The 22,659-nt window shown below is 40.3% G+C and overlaps 2 protein-coding genes across 2 annotated transcripts in view; one reads left to right on the top strand and one right to left on the bottom strand.

Moving 5' to 3' along the window:
- LOC106485417 (kinesin-like protein KIF28) overlaps positions 1-9,227 on the top strand; it is a 34,814-nt gene extending 25,587 nt beyond the window's left edge. The window contains exons 15-21 of the mRNA XM_067294567.1: positions 204-322; positions 1,684-1,791; positions 3,589-3,863; positions 4,819-4,953; positions 5,575-5,741; positions 7,693-8,716; positions 8,952-9,227. Of these exons, the coding sequence (XP_067150668.1) occupies positions 204-322; positions 1,684-1,791; positions 3,589-3,863; positions 4,819-4,953; positions 5,575-5,741; positions 7,693-7,838 (950 nt within the window). The 3' untranslated portion in view covers positions 7,839-8,716; positions 8,952-9,227. The remainder of the gene's footprint in view (positions 1-203; positions 323-1,683; positions 1,792-3,588; positions 3,864-4,818; positions 4,954-5,574; positions 5,742-7,692; positions 8,717-8,951) is intronic.
- A 2,569-nt stretch (positions 9,228-11,796) lies between these two features.
- Positions 11,797-22,357, bottom strand: SCCPDH (saccharopine dehydrogenase (putative)). The gene is made up of 12 exons (XM_067293319.1): positions 22,110-22,357; positions 21,867-21,979; positions 20,975-21,055; positions 20,155-20,284; positions 18,602-18,651; positions 17,950-18,080; positions 17,287-17,404; positions 15,028-15,147; positions 14,883-14,939; positions 14,222-14,333; positions 13,293-13,374; positions 11,797-12,806 (listed from the first exon to the last, which is right to left on the bottom strand). The coding sequence occupies exons 1-12, from the start codon at positions 22,315-22,317 to the stop codon at positions 12,701-12,703; spliced, it is 1,308 nt and encodes a 435-aa protein (XP_067149420.1). The 5' UTR covers positions 22,318-22,357; the 3' UTR covers positions 11,797-12,700.
- Between the last annotated feature and the right edge of the window lie 302 nt (positions 22,358-22,659).

A 22,659-nucleotide genomic window follows, 5' to 3' on the forward strand; every position in this document is an offset into this window, starting at 1 on the left:
ATGCCCCCACAGCGTGTGTCGTAGAAATGACGTGGTCATGTACGTTGGCTAGGTGGCTATTTTAAAGTTGGTTAGTAGAAGGAAGGTAGCATGGGCTAGAAGTATTAAATTGTATTTTGACAGTCCAAAAGGAACTCCTTAAAACTACCCAAAAGTTAGATTGCAGTTTCTCCCTTGGTTTACCCTCTAACGCACCCTAACAGGTGCTGCCAGCAGTAAGGACAGCAGAGCAGATCCCAGCATCCTTGCTGTATTCCATGATTATATCAAGCTCATGCCACTGGTGGCTGAAGTAAATCAGATGAGTGAGGAGCTGAAGAAGGTAGGTAATGCTTCTCCCCCAACTTCTGCAGGTTAAACTTGGTTAGTAAGTTTCTGAACATGAATAAAAATAACTGTAAAAGTCTTTTTCCCAGTACTCTTGCCCTTACTGTTGCTCCATTCCTTTTGCTTTTCCCAGTCTTCCTCACTCCCTGACAGGCAGAGAAGAGGAAATGCAGTGTGAACGCTTTCCCTTTTGTGCAACTCTTCCTTTTTAAGAGTGTTAGGTAAATTCAGTAAACAGAATTTGGGAGTACAGATTGCAGGCAGCATGTCAGGGCAGCTGTTCTGTATAAATATGCAAACAATATCTGCCTAAGTGTTTTAGAGGAAGGATGAAAAGTCCAAGAAGAGAGAATTCTTCTTCACAGTTGTTTCATAAGATAAGAATAATGAGATTATTTCAATGGAAAATCTAGAGAGACTATAATAATTTCCCAGCATTTAAATTAACTAACTTCTGAGAGGTTTTCTAAAGGAAAGTGGAAATAAACTGAAGAGTATAAAGATTCTTCTTTCTCTCTGCATCTTGATGGAGCTGTAGGTGGCATGCGACCAGCACACCTCAAATGAGGGAATTACGATGCTCTGACTAGTAAGGATATATTGGCCCTTACATTCAATAGGTTCTGTGATGCATTCACCAACTTTTTTAATGCCATGCTCATCCCAAAAGTCCAGACAGTCCCATTTCCAGCATTCAGTAGCACAACAGGAAAGCCTCAGAGATGCCTGCCATATGGGTATTTCTTCCTTCATAACAGTTCGTAGACCTAGAAATTCTGTTGCCTTCTCTGCTGGTTTCTACCTCCTTGTTAAAGGGAGAAGCAAATTTCTTCCATCTGAATGCCAGCAGCTAGGAGGGGATACACATCTGTACAGAAAACATGGGATGAGGAGCATGGATGATGAGTAAAGAATCAATTTGCTGACTTCCTTGCAAAAAAATGTCCCAGTGGTCTATAATGAGCAGAACAGTGTTGTATTAATGTGAGAACACAGTTAATATAAGATCAGTAGCCTTCTGAAAGTGAAAACCAGGTATTGTCTGCTTGTCTAAAGACTTTGGGACTATTCATCTGACCTCTTTGTATACTAAATAAAAGTTGGAATTCCCAAACCCTCAGAGTACTACGTCAATACAGTGACGGTTAGGGAAGTTAAGGAAGCCTCATTCTAGGTGCATTTCCAAAATTTGAAATACTGGGGGTGTCAAATTCTAGACATTGCAGAAAGATTATTATGAGAATTTCTTCTATAAACAGTACTAAAAGTATTCCTTTTAAATTAAAATATTCGTGACTTATGCAGCAAAATGTGTCTTGGCTGTTAATGTGCTTGAGAAGCTTTTTAACTTAATAGGACCTCACATTTGAACTGAAGGTGAAAAATCTAGCCGCATCAGACTCCAGAGGATATGACCTACAAAAGGAAATAATAGTAAAAGTGACACATGTAACTACTAATCAGGTAAGAAGGCAGAACCTGAATCAGCTCATGTATTAGGAGGATGTTGTAAGAGAAAATAAGAAAGGTGCAGGTGACACACTCGTCCTCAAGGTGCACATGTGGAACCCTTGCAATTGCTCTCTGTGATGTGTCCTAACAAAACCACACTCCTTTTTTGCCCTTCCACTCTCTTTGATGCATTTTTTTATGTGCCACCATACGAGAAGTACCACCCCCCTTCCCCAATTCTGTATCTGTTCACTTCTTAAAAAGACTCCATATACTGCCTGTAGCCATTCTCCTGAAAAAAAGGTTTGTGCCTCGAGGTACGCTATTTCTGCGCCTAAAATAACTGAATATGCCTCATCATTTCAGTGTACCATTAGCCACTCTGAGATATTTTCTCTTTCTGTTCCTGTATTTTGCAACAGATGCTCCTGGTGAACTAATGCAGGAGGGTTTGATATAAAATTCTCCTTAGAAGGTGTCTAAGCGCAGGGAGTGATGGTCAGAGAACCTCACACTATGGCTCCTTTTTTGCTGAGATTTTATTGATGGTTCCCTGGACTTGCTATAGCACTAGATCAGTTTCATCAGTGCTAAAAACACTCTGTCATTGAAACCTCCTTCAATTGCAGTTGATCACAGGCTGCTTAGCAGCAAAGCTTAGCCTTTTAAATAATGAAGGAGAGAATTTGCTTTCTCCCTTTCAAAAAGAAAGACTTTTCCAACTACTTGTCTGTTACCAGTTTATTTCATATCTTTGGGAGAACCACTGTTGGATAAAGAAAAGCAATTTTACATTTTCACTTCAGGTATTTAATAGTTCTGGTTTAGACACACTATAAATTGTAACTGTAAATTGTCAGTTTACAGAAACATTTCATAATGTACTTTATCCTCATTTTGGTCTAGTGTATTTGCCGCAAATGATGTCCGTTAGTCTTTCAAACCATTGCGGCTGCAACATGCAATGCCATTTTTTTGTTAAAAGATTTCCAGCTCCTCTTGTGTTGTTCAAGTATTGGCATGGACAATGCCTTGATAATAGATAAGCTTCTGTTGTGTGCTCTTTAAAAACAGAGAAACCAAAAACATAAGAGGGAGTCTTAAGAAGTAAACCTAATGATTTATTTAGATTTTTCAGTGGTATTTTCTCTGCTACTGGTTGTAAGAATGAATTATATTGAAGCTGTAAACAAGAAAAGATCTAGGAAAGAGATTTTTTTTAATGTAGAAGAAATATATTAACAAGCAATACTGGACTGGGAGAAAATGAACATGAAAGGTGGTTAACTGTGTTTTAATAAATCCTTAAAATCTCCACTCTGCCAGATAAATGATCTTTCACTGGAGCACAGACTTCACTTCTTTACACACAGACTACACACTTCTTTATTGTAAATGAATGCTCCGAACTCTGGTCTGTAAAATAAATCTTCTCTTTCCTTTCTTCCATGCTTCAGTGTTTGTATAAACTTTGAGATAGCTTGGTCAGAAGAACAATTTATTATATGTTTTAAATATGAAATTCTAAGAGCTGCAAATTACTTCAGTCAATACGAAAGGCTGAAGGAACTGAGTTTTGTTTGCTCTAGAAAAGAGGTGACCAAGTCCTCCTGTGCATTAAAGACTTGCAAAGAGAAGATGATTGGTGATTCTCCATAGCTCCACAAGAAAGACTAGAAGTAATAGTCTTCATTTGGCAAAAAGGAGGTTGGATATTAGGAATGGCTGTTGAAATGAAAATATAGTTTTTCAGCAGGTTACGTAGCACAAACTAGACCAATTCATTTCATCACTTCTCTGCTTCCATAGGTGTGGATATGGTCAAAGGCCAAGTTCATTAATAGGAAGTTCCTAATGGAAGAGCTTTACCAGCGTTTTCGGGAAGGTGAGGACACACATGTGAACCAGGACAGTGATCCGTTCTGGGACCCGGTGGAGGTTGTCCACTTGGGGTCTGCTCATGTCTGGCTTCAGTCACTGGCGTACTGCTTGCAGCTGGAGGAGCAGACTGAGCTTCTGAATTCAGAGGGGCTGGAGGAGGCTGTCGTGGTAATAAACCTGTCTCCGTGCTCCAGGGATGGGAGGTAAGCATTCGTCACCTCTGTACTAGAGAGTTGTTGGTTGTTCTTTTTTAAAGAAAGAATTCAGGAAGTTGACTTGTTGAAACACTTGATTGGCAATGAAGGCTGGAAACACTGAGCAAAATGTGAAAGGGGGAGCTATTTAGAGATCTTGCTGGTGTAACTGGGAGCAGGGATCAGCTCCAGCATCACTAGATGAGACCCATGAGCAGTCAGTCCTGATTTCTGCCTATGCTGAAGCGCTGTGCAGAGCCCCAGGAATTGTATGTTTTTCAAGCTGTCAGCCTGGCTGAATGAACCGCTCTGGCAAACTGCTTTTGTCTTTCCCTGCCCCCTGATGGAGTTGGCACCTTGTACAAGAGCAAAGGGCCAAGGGGGGTAGTTGTCCTCCTGAAGTTTCTGGAATGGTGTTGGTATGCAAGTAGCTTCTGCTCCTGTTGCTTGGTCTCTTTCTTCATAACTAGACATCTTTGTAAGGTTGGGACATTACAGTAAGTTTGTTTTAGTTGCAGTCGACACAGAAGCTCACTAGTTTGAGGAAGAAAATGATTATATAATAAAATAGATTCAGTTTAGTCCTTCTCTGTTTTGAAGGATTTCTGTCTCCCTATTTTTTATGGACTCTGTTCTTTATTTTTTGACCTTTTCTATGGACAGTTCTCTGTCATCCTCCCTGTGTCTTGTTTTTCTCTCTCAAGCACTGTTGCTCTCACTCTAGTAACATCTGATAATGTCCTAATTTTGCTATCTTGGAGTTCTGCAGCAAAGAAAAGCAAACTAGCTTTATAAAACTCATCTTTTGTTTGCCAGTAATTATTAATTATCAAAACGTGCATGTCATGTAAAAGCAGCTCTCCTCTGTGGCCCCAGTATCTTCCTCATTTGTGTTGTCATCCTACTTTGTTGTTGGTTGTGGACCTGGGTCAAATACGTTGTGCCGTTCTTTCTGCATTTGTAGGATCCTTGGGGAAGACGATATGGTTATTGATCCTTTGGAGTTGCTGGGAAGAAGGGTTGATTTCCAGATTCACATCGTAGAGTGCCTTGGAGTCAAATGGCTGCGAGATGCTGCGGGAAGAGGCATTCAGATAGGGTACCGTGTTGCAGCAGTTCCCTGTCTCCCCAGAACATGCCCAGTTTGTGTTTCTGGTGAAATCGAGAGCATTACCCATGTGACAGTCATATGACTGCATAAACGATTATCTGTTTTGCTTGTGTCTTTAAGCTATAGCAAGAATTTAACTTTGAATCTTTGACACTATAGGAGATAGGTAGTGTCCTCCCACAAATATTACTGCAATTTTTAAAGCTCTGTGTTGAGCATGAATTCTTTTGCTCTCCACAAAGGTATGGGGGAGGAGGGGAGTCTGAGAAATGTCCCATGGATTAGCAAATAGGCAGAAAGCTCTAAGTCTCAGAATAAAAAACAGAGTTATGAATAATTTAAAGCTGTTTGTGTAAGTGCCTTTTTGACAGCATGTCAAACTGCTGTTGTCAATGGAATAAGTACTAAAAATTAATAAAGCACACTATTTTCATGAATCGTGTGTGCTGTGGGACTGCAAAAGGCATTTTGTTGAGCAGGAAAGAACAGCTGACCTTGAAATGCCACAGTAGTTGTTTTTGCTCACCTTTTGTGTCTGTTTAAATAGCACTTTCAGAAAGTGGATTGGTTTTTAATTAATTTTTTTATGCTTATGTTTTATCTCTTTAGGTATAGAGTTTATGATCTTCCACGGTCCTTATATACAAAGCCTGTCTGGAAAAATGTGAATCCAAAGATAGAAGAAACAGTCCACTTCTCAGCTCTAAATGCATCCTATGAATTTTTGAATTATTTACAGAAAAATGCTTTAATTGTTGATTTGTGGGGACTTCAAGGTATTTCTTTCCATGATTTTCATTTTATATTTCATAGTCCTCTTCAGTGATGGGTTGTAGATAGAATCAAACTGTATTGCTGCATCATTATAGATACAAAACTGCCTGTATGATGAACTATGAATAGTTTAGTTGTTCAAATTCTTCAGTACAATATTAATTCAGTATGTGAAAAATTCATTAGTGGCTTCCTGGTATAATTTTTAAATGAAGATGTTATCCTAAACCTCACTGAGCTGTACATCACTTGATGCTAAAAGCAGGCTCTATGGAAAAAGTTTTGCTTTATATTCAGACAGCATATTGAACGTGGTGGTCCATACTTCAAAAACATTGCTGCAGGAAGGCCTAATGCATCCCCATAAAGGACAGCAACACTACTCCATTCATTTACTGGTGGGGAAACTGAAGAACAAAGAGGTTGGGTAATTTGACCTGGAGACAAGTCATCAAGTCAAGTCTTGAAGTCAAGTCACCAGCAAGTGCAAGACACTTGTGTGCAGGCTGCACTGTGGTTTAGCCATAACCAGGGGGTGATGGTGAGGAAAGGGGGTGGGGGACGCCTTTACCATCTGAACCCCAGTGTCCTGCTGAGGGACCAGTGCTCTGCACCTGTCTGCAGGGAGTGGTGGGGCAGTTGTGCAGGCAGCCCCTCTGCCAGCCATCCCTGGGGTGCTGCTGGGGGACACGAGCTCAGTCCTGGCCATCCTCTTCCCCAGTCCTTCTCCCAACTTCTCCTCCTCCTCCTCCTTGCATGAGCAGCACCTGTGAAATGTGAGGGCTACCTAGGTCACCTTGGGTGCTCAAGGCCCCATGGCTCTGGAGCTGCTGCTGGCGCTGTGCACAGAGCTGGTGCATGGGCTCATGGAGCCTGGGGGTGTCTGCAGGGGAGTTGTGACAGCACGGCTGGTGGAGAGCTGCTGCCACAGCAGCTCCCTGGAAAGAGGGTGTGGGCTGAGCAGCTTGGGAGTTTGCCACACCACTGGTTACAGACCTCTCTTCACTCTTTGTTTTATTTTACCTCCCGCCTTAAGTTACACAGGTACCAGTAAATACCAAGGTTCACGTCAGCAATACGTGCTAAACTATTGAATGCCCTAGTCATAGAAGTTAATCACAGTGGCATATGGTGCATGTATAAATATCTCTGTGTGATGGACTTCTTGCAGTTGCTGGGAACTATTCAGTGGACTCAAAAAATCCTTCTGTTTTTCAGCTCTGGGTGTGGGTGTAATATATGAAAAAAATGTGGTTTGTCTCTGGTACTGTTCACAATGCAATTTGCAAAAAGGACAACTACTGTTTCTGTCAGCTTTATGTGGCAGTTCAGTAGGAAAGAATCACCAGGTGCTTGGCAGTCAGGGTGGTCCAGAACTTGCCAGGACAGGTCAGGACTGTAATTCATGCATTTGCTATCACCTGGAGCTTCACATTAACATTTGCCAGTATCCAAGGTCCTATGGAGCTCTTTCAGTGGCAAACAGGATGAAAGGAAAAAGTGTAGGAGAGGAGCATGAAAACCTGTGATATATCTATATATCTACCTATAATACAGATATCTAGTTGGAAAAGTGAAATTGATAAGTAGAATAGGCGCTCCTTTTCAGGATAAACCTTAGACATAGCGAGTTATAAGAATAGTGTTGTCAGAACTAAAATTGCCATATAATATTCTCCAAGGTAATTTGTTAACTTCTCTGTCACAGTTAATTGCTGTGAATATTTTAAGAATATAATATAGCACACATCTGTAATGAGATTCATTAAACAAATACTGCATTTGGTTGAAGTTTCAAGGAAAAGGCTATTTCTGTCACAAATGAGGAGTTTTGGAAAGAGATGGTGTTTATTTCCACTTTAAATATTGAATACAGTATACATTAAGGGCACCAATTTTAAAGAGAACGTGATGACAGGTTCCTAACCGTGCTGTGTCTTTGCTCTGCTGCAGAAGGTTGCACAGAGATGGACTGCTCCCTAGATGGTCTTCTGCTCGCACCTGAGGGCACCATTATGGTTGATGATCCTAAAGCTTTGACTGCAAATGATGCTGGTCTGGTAAGTGCACTTACTTACATTACTGAAATGACATTCTGAAAAAACACCTGACTTTAATGGGAGTATGTTGTGACCAAAGGTTGCAGGAAGGTGTCTAATTAAGCACAGCACTTTGTACAAGCTCGAATGCTCCTTGTGTACTGCACTGAAACGCTGTCATGGATGATAGGGCCTGTCAGGTGCTGAGTTGTATCACCCAGCTGCAGGAGGCAAGCGATGAGCTGTGGAACTGCAGAACTGTTTCATACCCATTTGCTGGAGCACCACAGTCAGGTATTTGGGCTTTAGCAAGTTCTTGACCTTGCCGGCTTATTTAATTACATCAGAAATGAAAAGATTATGAGAGAAATTAAAGTAATTAAATAGTAACTTTAACAGTTGTGTGTGTGTGTGTGTGTGTGTGTGTGTGCGCACATACCTGCATACAGAGAGAGAGAGATTTAAGCTAAAGGTTTGTCCCTAGTACTTGGAGAAATTCTTTTGCTACTTTTGCTAATGAAGTATTGTGGCAACAGGCCAGCAAACATTGGTAGTTGGGGCAATAATAAACCCATGTTTGTGTGTTTAAAGGACTAATGAAACTGTAAGGAAGGAAAAAGATGTCCTTCTGAAGCCTCAGAAAAGTTTGTTTTCAAAATTTCAACAATGTAGAAAAATGTAATAGCTCCACTATCCCATTAGAAATATCCATTTACAGTTGTTTTTGATAGACAGGAAGCAATAAGGATTTGGGGACAATAATCTGAACTGGAATTTTTTGAAATAATAGGATACAGCCAACCACATGTCTGAGCTGTACCAGAAGCTGCTGCACATGGAAGAAGAGACTGAGTTGCTGAGAGAGATCAATAGAGCTTTAAGAGAAGAAAATTTGCTTCTTAAGGACAAGCTAAAGTGGGACACAAGCCACCACGAAAGTCAGTGCCTGTCACAAACAATGTCTCAGTATTTCATGCTTTTGCTACAGTTATCTCTCATTTACCAGTACCGCCTCAGGATGCAGGCTGTAAAGAGAGTTAGCTTATGTCCTACTGACTTTTTTCCCTTCTGACAAAGGGAATAAGGCTGCCACTTTCCATGACAGTAAATTCAGGATTAATTTTTTGCTTATCAGTTTAAACTTTATTTTATTATTAATCTCTTGCATTTTAGAGAGGAAATCAGAGTCACCTACCAAGGCAATTAAGATGAGGAAACAGTCTCTGTCATTGAGAGAATCTGAAGCAACGCACAGTCCTCGGACCAGCTGCGATGCAGAATTTGCTAAGGCCCTTAAGATCTTCTATCAAAACATGAACGTAGTAAGACAGCAATTCCTTCAGTTGAAGCACTCCAAGCCACTGGTACCTAAGCTATCCACAGTGTTTTAAACATAGGAGATCCCTTTCTGATTCCAAAGAATTTTGTGCTAGCTTTAGCAATCTGAAAATGAAGGTATCATTAGTCTTGTCTCTTGCTACAATTTGTTTTTAGTCCTGGAGTGAGACTCCTTGTTTCCTTGCATTTTGCGCAGCCTTGTCAAGGCCTACAGACAATGATGTAGTCCGATATGCTAGTTGTAACATTGAAAAAATTGAGCACACTCAGCTCAGAAAGGCAAGCTTCTCTACAGAAGTGTTTGCCTATGGGAAAGGAATACTTTAACCAGGCATCTTGTAAGGAAGGGTATTTAGCTGGGTGGCTACTTTGTGCTTCTAGGAAGTTGACTTGCCTCCACCTTCTTCATATGTTTGCTTTCCAGAATGGGTCTTTTTTGTATTTTTTAATTTATATAAGCCCTTGTTTCAGGCTCTGACAAATTTTCTCTAAGCAGAAAATGAAGCTTCAACACAAAACAAAACAAAACCCAAGTCAGCTTCTTCAGCAGCATGATGCAGAACAACTTTTAGACTGTGATTGATTGATTGACTCAATATTCAGTAAGTAAGTCTTCTTGACTGCTTGGAAAGGGAGCCATTATTTTTCTGAAGCTTGCAAGTGGGGGACTTCCTGGCATTTCTAGGCTTTCTTGGTATGATCTTTTTCAAAACTATTCCTGTTAATACTCAATAGCCCAAACCCTCAATTTCTTGCCAGCAACACTGAAATAGCCAGAGTTTTCTTACCCTGCATAGCCAAATCTTGAAGTCCTCTCAGCTAGTTTTGCTTCCAATTAACCTTTAATACCTATCAATCAGGTTACTCGGTTTCCACTATTGTTAGTTTTTCTGTAGGTAACAAGGAACGAAATAAAACACATCCTATAGCAAAGTTGGATATAAAAGATGTAAACATCAGTTTGCTTTGGCATCTGATCAGCATGTTTGTTAGGTCAGATAGATAGTTAGAGCTGGAGGGACATTCCAAACCTCAGCAGTCATTTAAAACATCTTGTAGTTGAGTACAATAAATCTGCAAACATAAAAGAGGGCTTAGATGCTTTGTTTCTTTAGGAAGTAGTTACAAAGACCTTCCAGACCTTTAGACTGTCATGGACAGAGTAGCATGAGCTGAATTTTAGTCCAACAAATCTTTCAGGCCTGGCTGCATTAAGGAATCAGAACCACATATTATTTTCCCTGTTTAAAGGTAAAAGTTAGTACCTGATCACTGTTAGTGATTTTGCTTACTCTGTCCTAATCACAGCCTACGGTATTTTTAATAATAATTGTGGTGATGCAGACCAAAACTTGTTTTGTTCTCAGAAGAAGAAACTTTAAAAGTGACATTTGTTTTACATAACAGAAATTAATTCTAGGCTTTATGAAAATACTGTTCCATTGTTTTTCTCCACAACTATATGTAATGCTTTGGTGTAGGCTTTAGCATTGTTATAAAACAAACAAATGCCCTTGCTGCACCTGACCTTGAAACTTTTTCTGCAATGAAAGAGCTAGAATGTATATTAACAAAGATATTAGATGCTTACAGGCTATCCATTTCTAAAACCCACTGCATAATTGTCTGGGTAACTAGTAGCAGGATGATTGGTGATTACTTCAAGGACAACAGATGCTGTCAGTCACAAGAGCTGTGGGGAGCATACATCAAAAATATGTTGCCAAATGGCACTAATACTTGAAGTTAGTTATGCAGCTAACACATAGTAGCCAACCTGTGGCTCTTAAGGCTTATACAGCTTGTGTCCTGCCTAATTCCTACAGCTGTTTCTGTAGGAGAACAAGTGGTGCAATTTATTTGGCCAGGACAAAAAGCAGTGCTCCCATTTCCAAAAGTACATCATTCCAGCTGTGATGTGCTGAGTCTCCTTGGCAAGAGAACATGCTACTATGATCCTAATTTTAGTTTATGAGGTTGTGGCTTGTTCTGTTAGTTGCCTTATCTTTTACTCAGTTACCACCTTTGTTAACCTGCAAGACCATAAATAAGTAGTCTTTGCTATATAAACAAAAAATGTCATGCATGTTGATCCCAACTCATTCCTTTTATTATGTTTTAGCAGGAAGATAATCTGCAGGTACTACATCTTTTTACAGAGAGACAGTCACAGCTGCTAAATGATTTGGGGAAACAATTTGAGTCTACCATTTGCAAGCTTAAAAGTGATGTTGCTGTTATAGTTAAGAAGAAGCAGGAATTCATAGCATATAGCAGATCTTGAGGAGCCACTTCTAAGAACACATCTGAGTACAAGTGAGTTTTAAGTCTGTCATTAAATTCTGTAATGAGCACAGTATATACATCATAGCCAAAGCAAATGTTTTACCCACTCCCTCAGCATGTTTGTTTACCATTCATCAGTCCTTTAAAATTCACTACTTACTTACTTGCATCTGATTTGGGCTAAGATGAAAAAAGAACTTATAACATTCCTGAAATGCCTGCTCTGTAACAGTGCTCTGATCTTAGCAAGCTGCAAGGGCAAGTTATCAGAACCGTTCTGATAATACGTATGTATATGTGTGTGTGTGTGTGTGTGTATATATATATATATATATATATATATATGAATTTGCTAGGCAAGTTATTGTTCAACCACATTACAAAGGGCCAGGTATAGACTTCCAAGAGGTAATTTAATATTTACAAACAAATGCGGAGCATTTCAGAACACCAAACAGGTTAACTTCTTACAGTTACTACACCTTGACAAGTCTGCTATTGGAAATAGTTATACTGCAACTGTGTTTTCTTGATGCTGCTTTGACATTGAATGTATTCTATTAGAATGATTTGTTCCCTTGACAGGATGAAACTGCACTGGGTCTTCAGCTAGCTCTATATTACAACAAGGTCATACTGACAAGCCCCCACCCTCTTTGTTTTCTCTTTTTTAAGTACAGCTCACTCACGGAAAGCTAGTAAGGCTGAAAGTCAAACAACCATAAAACAGCAGTATATTCAGCTGATCTTTAGAATAACCCAGAAAAAAAATTACTCCTTTAACTCTTAGAAACTAAAACTATGCTTTTGTTTCACTATGGATGCTAAAGCTTTAAAAATAAGAACACCACAGTAAGTAACAGTGCCTATCCCAAACAGGCACAAAGAGTAACTGCTAAGGCACTTGTTATCCAGGGTCTCCCTGCTTTAAATAGCTGGGGGTGGGGGAAAGAAGACTGTGGTTAATTGTCAAGTAGATTCTATAGTGGTTGCATTAGTAATTTTAAATTTATGCTGCTGTTCTGCAACTTAAGCTGAAAGAGATTAAACAAAATTCTGGAACTAACACCTGATCAATCACTGACTTAGTATGTTCATGAATTAAAACTCAGTACCCTTTATGGGTTGACTCACTATAGCAACTACTATTATTATTCTTAACTCAATTTTTCTTCTGTTTCTGCTGTAAACAACAGCACAGTTAGTTAAACTCATTATTTTATGATTAGGTGTTAACATCCAAATGAGCTTTTTTGGAATTAGACCCAGATGTTAGTTGATGCAGTTAGGGTTTGACTTCAGACTTCAGGCTTGGTAATAACTGAGAACTCCACACCACGTTTGTTGAGGCGATCAATCAGTTTTGTTTTAGAGAAGGCAGCTCCTGGAGAATATACACCACCTCTGTTAATGAAAATCAAATGAGAAAAACATTAGTGGCACAATGATTGAGTAATACTTTTTTTTTTTTTTTTTTTAAGATCTTTTTCCCTGCCTAGAAAAGAAAAAGCCACTTTGTCCCACAGGAGAGAGCATATGAGGAACTTGGCAAGATGGTTATAGGTTCATTTTTGCATCCAGCAAATTTGACAGAAACCTTGCCATTGTCTGAGAAGACAGATGATACTAATGCAACAGATGCTGCAAAAGTGGAACTAAAAACTAGTCTTCATCCTTTCAAATTGAAAGGCAGATGAAGGAGTAAATAGTTTTAAAACAAGTTGTGGTGAAGTATCACCTCTTGCATAGCAAGAATTGTGTTTAATAGTGCTTCCATTTAGGTGATGTAACACAGAAATTGACAGGGTTAAGATCTATATTTTTGAAGAGAAATGTGTGTACAGTAACTTTAAGTTCGATCATGCTGTTCTGCACAGGAAAAATACTTACTGTGCAGGCAGACAAGCTGCATCTTCCAGCAGAGCCACAGCTGCTTGAACCATTGCAATTGGTGTAGCAATATAGCCAGGCTCTGACAAAAAAGAGATTTGTACAGTGTGTTGAAATGTAGAATTCATAATCCTGATCTTGCTCTTACATATTGCACGCTGAAGAATCATTTTCTCTTTGGTAATCACACAGCCATCCCCATCTGAGAAAAGTGTTTCTACCTGGTAATCATCCCCATTAGCTGTGAAAGTCCTTAAGATCCAATCTGGACAAATGCCTGTTTCAAATACAGGCCTATGACCACACAACAACCATGAATGATCACCTCATAGTGCCAGAAGCCACTCCATTATAACAAAAGCTTTGCCCATCCTCTACTTGAGTTCAGCCTTTTTGATGCAAGACTGCTGCATTCAGTTACATTTCCAGATATTTAAAGTAGCTATGCTTCATTAACTCCTTTCTGAACATCCATTCTTGCTTTGTCTCCAAAACTTCAGGTGAGCTCTCCTCTCAAAAGAATGATCTGAACACAAGTGTGATACAGCTAGAAATGAGATTGTATCAGATCGATTTAGGTTCACTCACAGGGGACTGGTAATAAACAAACAGGTAATAAGCCCAGGTTGTAACAACGGAAGACTAACTTTAAGATGCTCTCCCTTTACTGCTCTACTTTGAGAAAATGAAAATTTATGTGCGGAGAGGCAGAAGGGAAGAGAATGACAAGAACATGCACTAGTTAGCTACTTCAAAACAAGTCACAGTCTATGCTCGTATCTAAGGTAATACTCTCTAAAGGCTGCTGACTTTTATCTATATTGCAAGTGCTCTACCAGGAAGAAGACAATGGCCCTGGTAGCAACATGAAGCTGTATCAGGATAGGGAATGTGATGCAGAAGCAGTTTGCTGCTACTAACATACTTACCTGGCCCCTTCACTTGGGTACAGATCTTTACATTTGGATTGCCTTTCTGGGGATCTTGCCCCTCACTGTATCCCTCACCAAAAAAGGTCATTGTAAAGGAGGTTTCATCCATCTGTATTGGAGAGGACAAGAAGTGCGTTCACCAAAACTGTAGCTCACTTCTATCACACAGCCAGAATAATAAATGTAAATGCCAAGTACTATGACACATCTAAAAGTGAGAGTAACTATTCTGAGTTATTGCCAGAAAGGTATAATCTGATTTAAATAATTTGGATATATTAATCACTTTCACTTTGCTGGAACTCTTATTGTTCTATCTAAAGTCCATTTATTTTCTCAGTGCTTTCAGTCTTGGGTCTTTGCTACTCAGTCTCCTTTTGCCATCACCTTTGACATTTTGAGTACTGTGAGCCATCCAAGTAAATAAAACAGGCCCAATGATATGATCCATTTTTGTTATGAGTTTCATAAACCTTGATGTCTAATGGCAGACATGACTATTTAAATATACAAAGCTATGTGAAGAGATGTACAGTATGTGTATTTAGAAACGATTAATTTTCTTTGAGACTAAGTGGTGGACTCCAGATTACTATTCCACCATTGGCATAACTTAATGAAGAAATTTGTTTAACTGTGATGTAAGACAGACAGTTACCTGTTTCTGGGTTGGTCCTTTCTTTGTGAAGCGTCCAGCAGAGAAAAATTCTGGGTACTATATAATAGGAGAGAAAAAGACCAACAGTAAACTAAGGGAAAAAAAATCTCAAACCGCTTAAGTCTTTTGTGTTTTAAACACTTACTTTTATCAGAAGTTTTCTTCCTAAGCTAAATTTCACAAGAAGAAGAAATAAAATGCCAGCAAACATCAGCTTCATAACAGAGCCAAAACCACCTACGTTTGCATAAGCAGCATACTGTACCTACGGCAAAAACAGTTTCAGTTACAGATTGCATTAAAAATTTTTACATTGATTCATTTCTAAAAATAAATCCATCCCAAAATTAGGATGCAATTGTTTCATGCAATACATAGCTATTTGAAGAGGACCTAAAATACGTATCTTAGTTCTAAACAACTCTTTGAATAATGTTTCACCTTTATAATTCATAGTGAGAAGAAAATACAACTACAGAACAGAGACAAAGTATGGTAAACAAGAGTGGAAAACTTTCAAGAAAGATGTCTTTTGGTATCTGATTTCAGGCTTGTTTTAACCTGTACTTCCTTTCCTCCTCTTTATGCTTTAGTTTAAGAGAAACTGATCCTTATTTTAGAATTCTGGAGCAGTGATGGCAAGCCTTTCTTATTTAATAGCCCCAAGTATATTTTTAGAGCACTGTTTACCACCTATGTCTTATTGGTGCCAGTGATTCTGCACAGCTGTTCTAGATGTCCCTGATGCTGGTTTCCTCTCAGGAAACTATGGCAAACAAAAACTAAACATCCTGTTTTCCACCAGCAGTGATGTTCTTCTCTTCATGTTGCTGGTACTCCACATGCCAGAGATCCAAGCATCAAAGAGTCCAGATGCAAATGAGCAGCAGATAACCTCTTTGCCACAATGTTTACTACACTATACTGACCTGACATACTGTTTGCTACACACATTGCAATTATGATGCCCTTGAAAGCTTCACAGATATCACAAAAAAAGCCTCTGCACAGGTACAGAATTAAATATGTTTTCCTTCTGTAAGGCTTTTTTAAAAAAAGTGTACACAATATAGAAAACATGCATAAATATTTTTACTGTATATTCACTTACAATAGTGCAAAACGTAACTCACTTTTACTTCAGTCATGCAGTTACCTGTGGCACAGAGCAACCACCTAGATGCCCGACGTAATTATTTTCATTATCTCATGTAAACTACTGCATATGCAAGAACTGCAGAAATTATTTGCAGTTTTCCAGGATTCAGTGGTATAAAAATGGTTGATGTGTACCTCACAGGTTCTTCTGAGAACACCAAATACAGATATCAGCACTGTTTTTGAACATTGGGACAGGAAAAGAAAGGCTTCAAATTCTGTTTCCTATTTTGACTATCACCAGCAGAAGTGACATGCCAGTTTAGCTGTTTATAAATGAAATGCTATTCAAGCTCTCCATGGTAAAAATGAACATACAGCTAAAGAAAGCTGAACATACAAATGATCAGCATATCCAAGTCTACTCAATCCTGAACATAACCTCCGGTGCTTCCACAAAAAACTTGAGTGTAAAAATTCTGGTAATCTAAACTGTACAGAATTCTGATCCTGTACAGAAGACACATCAAGCACTAAAATAAAACCCTCAGAGGATACATCATGGATCATACACAAATTACATTTTGAATTGTGTTCAGGAGCAAGCATACAGCCACACAGCATGATAAAGGTGCCTTATTCGACACAGTTCATCGTTATGATTGACTGCATGCCATGCATCTGCTAAAGCAAGTTAGTCCAGAGATGATAAACGACATGACTGACTTCAAAGGCTACCCTAGGTGCAAAATTACTTACGGTCAGTATGAGAATGCTATATTACATTGTAAGATACATTTACTGATGTACCTCAGTGCTTAAAACAACCCTACTGCCCTTGTTTGGGCTAACACTATGGCAAAACAATGCTCTGAGCCTTCAGATTTTGTGGCCATTCCCTAAAATTGTGAAGCCTACCTTTCACACGTTTCTGTGCCCAAGGCATCCATCCCCCACAAGCGCATACCCAGAAACCAAACTGCATGAGAACCCCACAAGAAGAGACTCTTAGGAACCATCATGCTAACTGCAAAAAGCAAACTCATCAGGTAGCATATCAGGAACAATCAAACAAACTAGAGCATTCAAAAGAACTTGGACCCCATCAGGTCAAGCAACTTCCAAAGGTGATCAACAGAACAAGCCTCCTTCTTAACAGAAGCAAAAGCACATTACGCTTCATTATTATTTATCTAACTACGGAAACCCTGCTACATAGATCCTGCACAAGGAACTGTTACTACATAAAGGAAGGATGCACTGAGAATGATAATGAAGATACGGTATACTAATAACAGTAACTTACAGGCGTTTCCTGCAACTGTGTGTGCAAATAACGCTGAGACCGTTTCACAACAGAAACATCAGATCCCATGAATGGAATGGAGTACTCTTTGAATTCTTGACTGTAAAACACAAGTCCTCTGCAAACAGAAAAAAAACATTCAAAAACAACATTTAAATGTTCACGCAAACAGAAAAAGACATTCATAATGACACTACCAATGCTGGCTTTCTCTCAAGCATTTTTAAGACATTATCTATTTTCACCGAGTTTAAGCAAAGCAATACAGTGATTCCAATTTATTCCTGACTCAGTTCCAAGTCCACACGCTGTAGCCAGGATTAATTTGATATTCAAAAGAACATTTTCCTCACAGTTGTTTTTCCCATTCTACTGGTCAATTCTGAAATCAAACTCAAAAATTTGCCATACCTCTAAAAGGCTTTTAGAACAAGTAGCTTTGAGAGACAGTAAATACTAATGCATGTTATTTTTCAGTAAAATATAAACAAATCAGTAAACCCAAACATATCTTCAATTCTATTAGATAAGCATATATGTGTGAACATTTTACTAAAGTCTTAAAAGCATCTTTTTAGCATTTAGTAATATGTATTATAATATATATAATAAATCCTAGAACTGTTAGAAGACCAAATATTTGACATCTTAAGATTCTTATACCTTCTTTTAAGTTTTGCACCAACTACTGGAACAGGAGTATATCCTATCTGTTTTCGAAGCTTCTTCAGATTGTCTTGATCTGAAAGGCCATAAACAGCTGACTTCCAGGTCCCATCATGTATACAAGATCCCTGGTGATATATCATGAAACAGTAAGTAATTCAGTATCTTAAGGTTTGAGATACTGTTTTAATAATGACCTGACACAAGGAATTATTACTGCTATGATAATTTCTTATATTATGATTGTACACACTACCATCTGTATCAAGAAAAACCCAAACAAGCAAAGAAAAACCCAGCCAAACACTGGGACTACTGACAACACTTTATATATCTGTTATAGTTTACTTGTATATGGGTCCTTCCCACATCTCTCTGCAATAAATTGTCTGCAAAAACTAAGTAATTCTTGAAACAGCTTAACACAACTAATTTCATGCAGACAGACAGCCTATGCAAGTGAGCCTTACAAACAGGTGTTTACTTGGGATACTTTTATTACCTTCTAAAAAAAAGTTCTTAGACTTATCAAAGAGCTGTGCCAGTTTGTTCCTTGGTCTGAATTAATGTAATGACAGTTCTTCAGAGGGGCTACGTGTATGTTATCACAAATACCTCTGAGTTTCTAAGACAGCGTAACGCAACTAACCTCAGGTCCAGATTTCACTGTCAAGAAACTTTCGACGGCTGTTAAGGTACCTTTAAAAGAGGAGAGGAGGTAATTGCTTGGGATATACAGTCATATTCACACAGCCAGAGCACACTCTGACAGAGTCATCTGGCAGAGCACTGACAACACTAGTAGAAGAGGCAAAATCAAGTCTTTATCTTCAAGTAAAATAAACTAAGATTAAGTTCCACAGCTACTTTAGTTATCAAATTTCTAAGCAAAGCACTTCAATAAGGATCACTAATATTATCTTTACTCATTAAATATTGTATTCTTTTTATCTAGTTAATCAGATAACATAAATATCAGTGAAAAAAGGAAAAGAATATCAAGAGCCATATTTTTTTCCCCCAAGTTTTGAAATAAAGGATGAGGTAGGCTGTGAAAACGTAGATGAACTTAGGGACTACAAAAATCAATGTATCTCAAAATTTTTAATTTTAACATAGCTTATGTATTGCAAAGGATGCTCAGCTGATGTACAGCCAAACAAAACTCCCCCAAAATCTGCCTTGTTTTGCTTTGCTCAGTTCTTTCTGAGATTAAAGAACTGTTCCTGTAAGAGCAAATTTAAATGTAACAACAAACTGGATAGAAAGGCGGTAATACTAGAAAGTCAAGAAAGAAAGAGATAAGAGACATTTTTACTCAAAATAAGTATCAGACATCAAATTATAAAACCCACAATCATATACTCATTTCCCTTCCTGTCCTTCTCCCTCAAATCAGATTTTCCTATAGATTAAGTTTTAATAAACTAAAAATTGATACACTCCAATGTAAAGCAATCCTACTTACCAGCAATTTTAATAGTACATATATGCAAAGTCATACATTTGGATACTCTTACTGGTTCTTCCAGTGGAAAGTCAAAAAGAGAGGCATTTGGTGGGATCTAGAATCTGAGTATGCTTCTGCTGAACAAAGTATCCTCATTTGGAATTAGGATCAAGTACTATTTGCATAGAATTCAATCATATCACATCTATTCTCAAATATATTTGTTCTCTTTCAGTTGCTGTCCAGCTGTTCTTAAGGAAAAAGGCATTGTACAGCACTATCCATTTACTTATGCTTCTACACCACCTTCTTAGTGCTTGCAGTACAAAAAGACTTATGACACCTGATTACCCACTAATTTGCATTCCCTTTCTCCTAGCCACCCCTGTCCCCACTGTTTCTCCTTACAAAATTCTCAACGCACAGGAGGCGGCATGCTGAGGCTTGCCTAGGGATGCCAGCATGCCGACTGAACCGCGCTCTTCTGACAAGTGAAGGTTTTGTTCTTTCAGTGAGTGGCATTTTTTTGAATCCCTCCTCTACCTAATCACCAGTTTCCTCAAATCTAATAGCAATGTGATTTGCTTTTAAATTTTCATTTATCAGATCTGCCTGAAACTGGTTAAGTGGCAAAGGGAGGCAGAAAGAAAGATGGTAAGAGTTCCCATGCAGGCTTTATTGCTTTAGAAAACCAGATGAAAAACATAATCTATGTTTCTTTTTCAGCATAAGGTCACACTTAAATAAGTCACCTTTCAACTTGTCTCTGGTGTACAGTACTCCCATATCTGCTGGTATAGAGTCAAAGCCACAGCTTCCAATGACATATACTCCCTTTTCTGCAGCTTTTTCATTGTATTTCAGGTACATTCCTTCCAGAAACTAAAACACAATCACAGCAAATATTTTAGGCAGAACCCCATATTTGGCAATACCCAACATTAATCATCAGCACTTTATCACAGTACTCCATGTATTTCAAACAAGCATCTTTAAGGCAGAAACATATTGCTCCTAATTTATACTATGGAAATGTCACAGAATCACAGAATCGCTGAGGTTGGAAGGGACCTCTGGAGATCATCTAGTCCAACCCCCCTGCTCAAGCAGGGTCACCTAGAGCACGTTGCACAGGATTGCATCCAGGCGCGTTTTGAATATCTCCAGAGAAGGAGACTCCACAGCCTCTCTGGGCAACCTCTTCCAGTGCTCTGTCACCCTGACAGTGAAGAAGTTTTTCCTCATGTTCAGATGGAAGTCACAACAGTGCAAAAAATTACATGATCGATACAAAATTCCTACATGAAATCACAACTAAGACTGATAGTAGAATTCCTAAGTTTTTGATTTCCAGAGGGTTTCTGTGCAGCTCTTATCTAAAAGTAATAAAACTATACAAATAATACATATTAAAATTGATATATTTTAAAATTAATGTATCTTAAAATTGCAGATCAGGAGACAGAAATTGTCTTCATGTTCAAAAATATTAGCAAAAATATGAAACATACTAAACAAATACTCCTTTACTAGATCGCTAACATACGGTAGTATTTTTCTGATGTCACATACCTGAGGTTCTCCACTGATGTCAATGCAGCTTGCACCATTTTCAACGCAAGCTTTTACTACAGGTTCTCCAAAAAATCTATACTACAGAGGGAAAAAACACCACACATAACAAAAACAAAGCAAAACCACAACACAATCCACCTGATTTGTTTTGTCTAACATATCTACAATAACAGTAGACACCTGAGAGCTACAGCTTTCAAAATGGGGCAAACATAACAGTACTTTTCTTTGGGGGGGGGGGGCAGGAGAGGGGAGAGAAGGAACAGCATAACTTCAGCACTGGTAACAGAGTTTAGTGCACAAAGTACTCAACGACGTTTTTCCCAGAAGATAAGATCACCAAGGACAATATACCTTATCTTGATTTATGGTTCTTGCATTAATATTATCTGCATATTCTCGGCTTAACTATACTCTAATTTCAGAGATGTTGACATGACCTGGCTGCAGCTCTTGTACTTCGATCCGCTCTGAACGAGCTGCAAATTTTGCCACTGAAAGTTTTAAAGGGGCCACGAACGTAAAACAGGAAGTCTACAGGGGAGCGGGGGCTCCATTTTCAACCCTAACAGCACTTCAAATAAAACATTTTGGCCAAAACCAATCTTTTCGAATGGTTTCTTGTGCTCCTGTGAAAGATTAAAGCACGCCCGCTGCGCTGCTGCGAAAGTCTTCTGAACGTGAATTATCAAACCGGAGCAAGAAAGCCCTGCGCGATTATAGCCCGCGTTTGTGGCTAGGTTTAACTGTAAAAAACCTGGATGCCACACTGATGGCTCGTTAAATTCGAGACCAGCTGCGCGGTTTTCTGGTAGCCGTCGCCGACCCCGCGGTCCCAAGCCAGGCGCACACCCGCCCCGCGGACCCGCGCAGCGCCGCCGCCACTCACCGGGCCCACGCAGTTGAGCACCAGCCGGGTCTGCCTCGCCATGGCGGCCAGCGAGCCCGCGTCGCCCACGTCGCACAGCAGCACGCCGACCTCCGCGCCCAGCGCCGCCTTCCCTGCGCACCGGACACCGCCGTCAGCGCCGGCATCGCCCCCCGACCCCCCCCCGCGCCCGGCCGCCGCCCCCCGGCGGGGGCACCGCCGCCCGCAGCCCCCCGCCGCCGAGGGGCCCGCCGCAGCCCCTACCCAGCCTCTCGGCCGCCCGCTCCAGCACCGCCTGCAGCTTGTCGCGGCTCCGCCCGGCCACGGCCCAGCGCAGGGGGCCGCGCAGCTCGCCCCCGGCCGCCGCCCGCGCCACCTCCTCCACCACGAACTGGCCGGTGAAGCCCGAGGCCCCGAACACCACCAGCTCGTAGGGCCGCTCGGCCCCGCCGCCGCCGCCGCGGGCCGCCATGGGCACGGGGAGCGCGCGAGCCGCCGCCGCACTGCGCCTCGGCTCCAGGCAGCGGCCGGCACCAGGGCGCGGCCCCGCCCTCCCGCCCCCGCGGGGCGGCCGTTGCGGCTGTTGGGCCCGGGCCGTTGGTGGCGGTGGCACGGCTCGGCCCCGCGCCCCAGCCAGGCCCCCGGCCGCTGCCGCACCCCCCCCCAGCCACGGCGCCGGCTCAGCCCCTCCGCCCTTCTCGGGGGAGAAATAACCTTTCCTCCCATTTCACCAGCTACAAAAGAGAGGAACGCCATCTCCCAGGGGCTTAGGGGATTTCTAACATACCTTGAAGAGATAAATGTCTACCAAGAA

This window comes from Apteryx mantelli, chromosome 3, assembly GCF_036417845.1.
Source record: "Apteryx mantelli isolate bAptMan1 chromosome 3, bAptMan1.hap1, whole genome shotgun sequence".
Taxonomy (NCBI): domain Eukaryota; kingdom Metazoa; phylum Chordata; class Aves; order Apterygiformes; family Apterygidae; genus Apteryx; species Apteryx mantelli.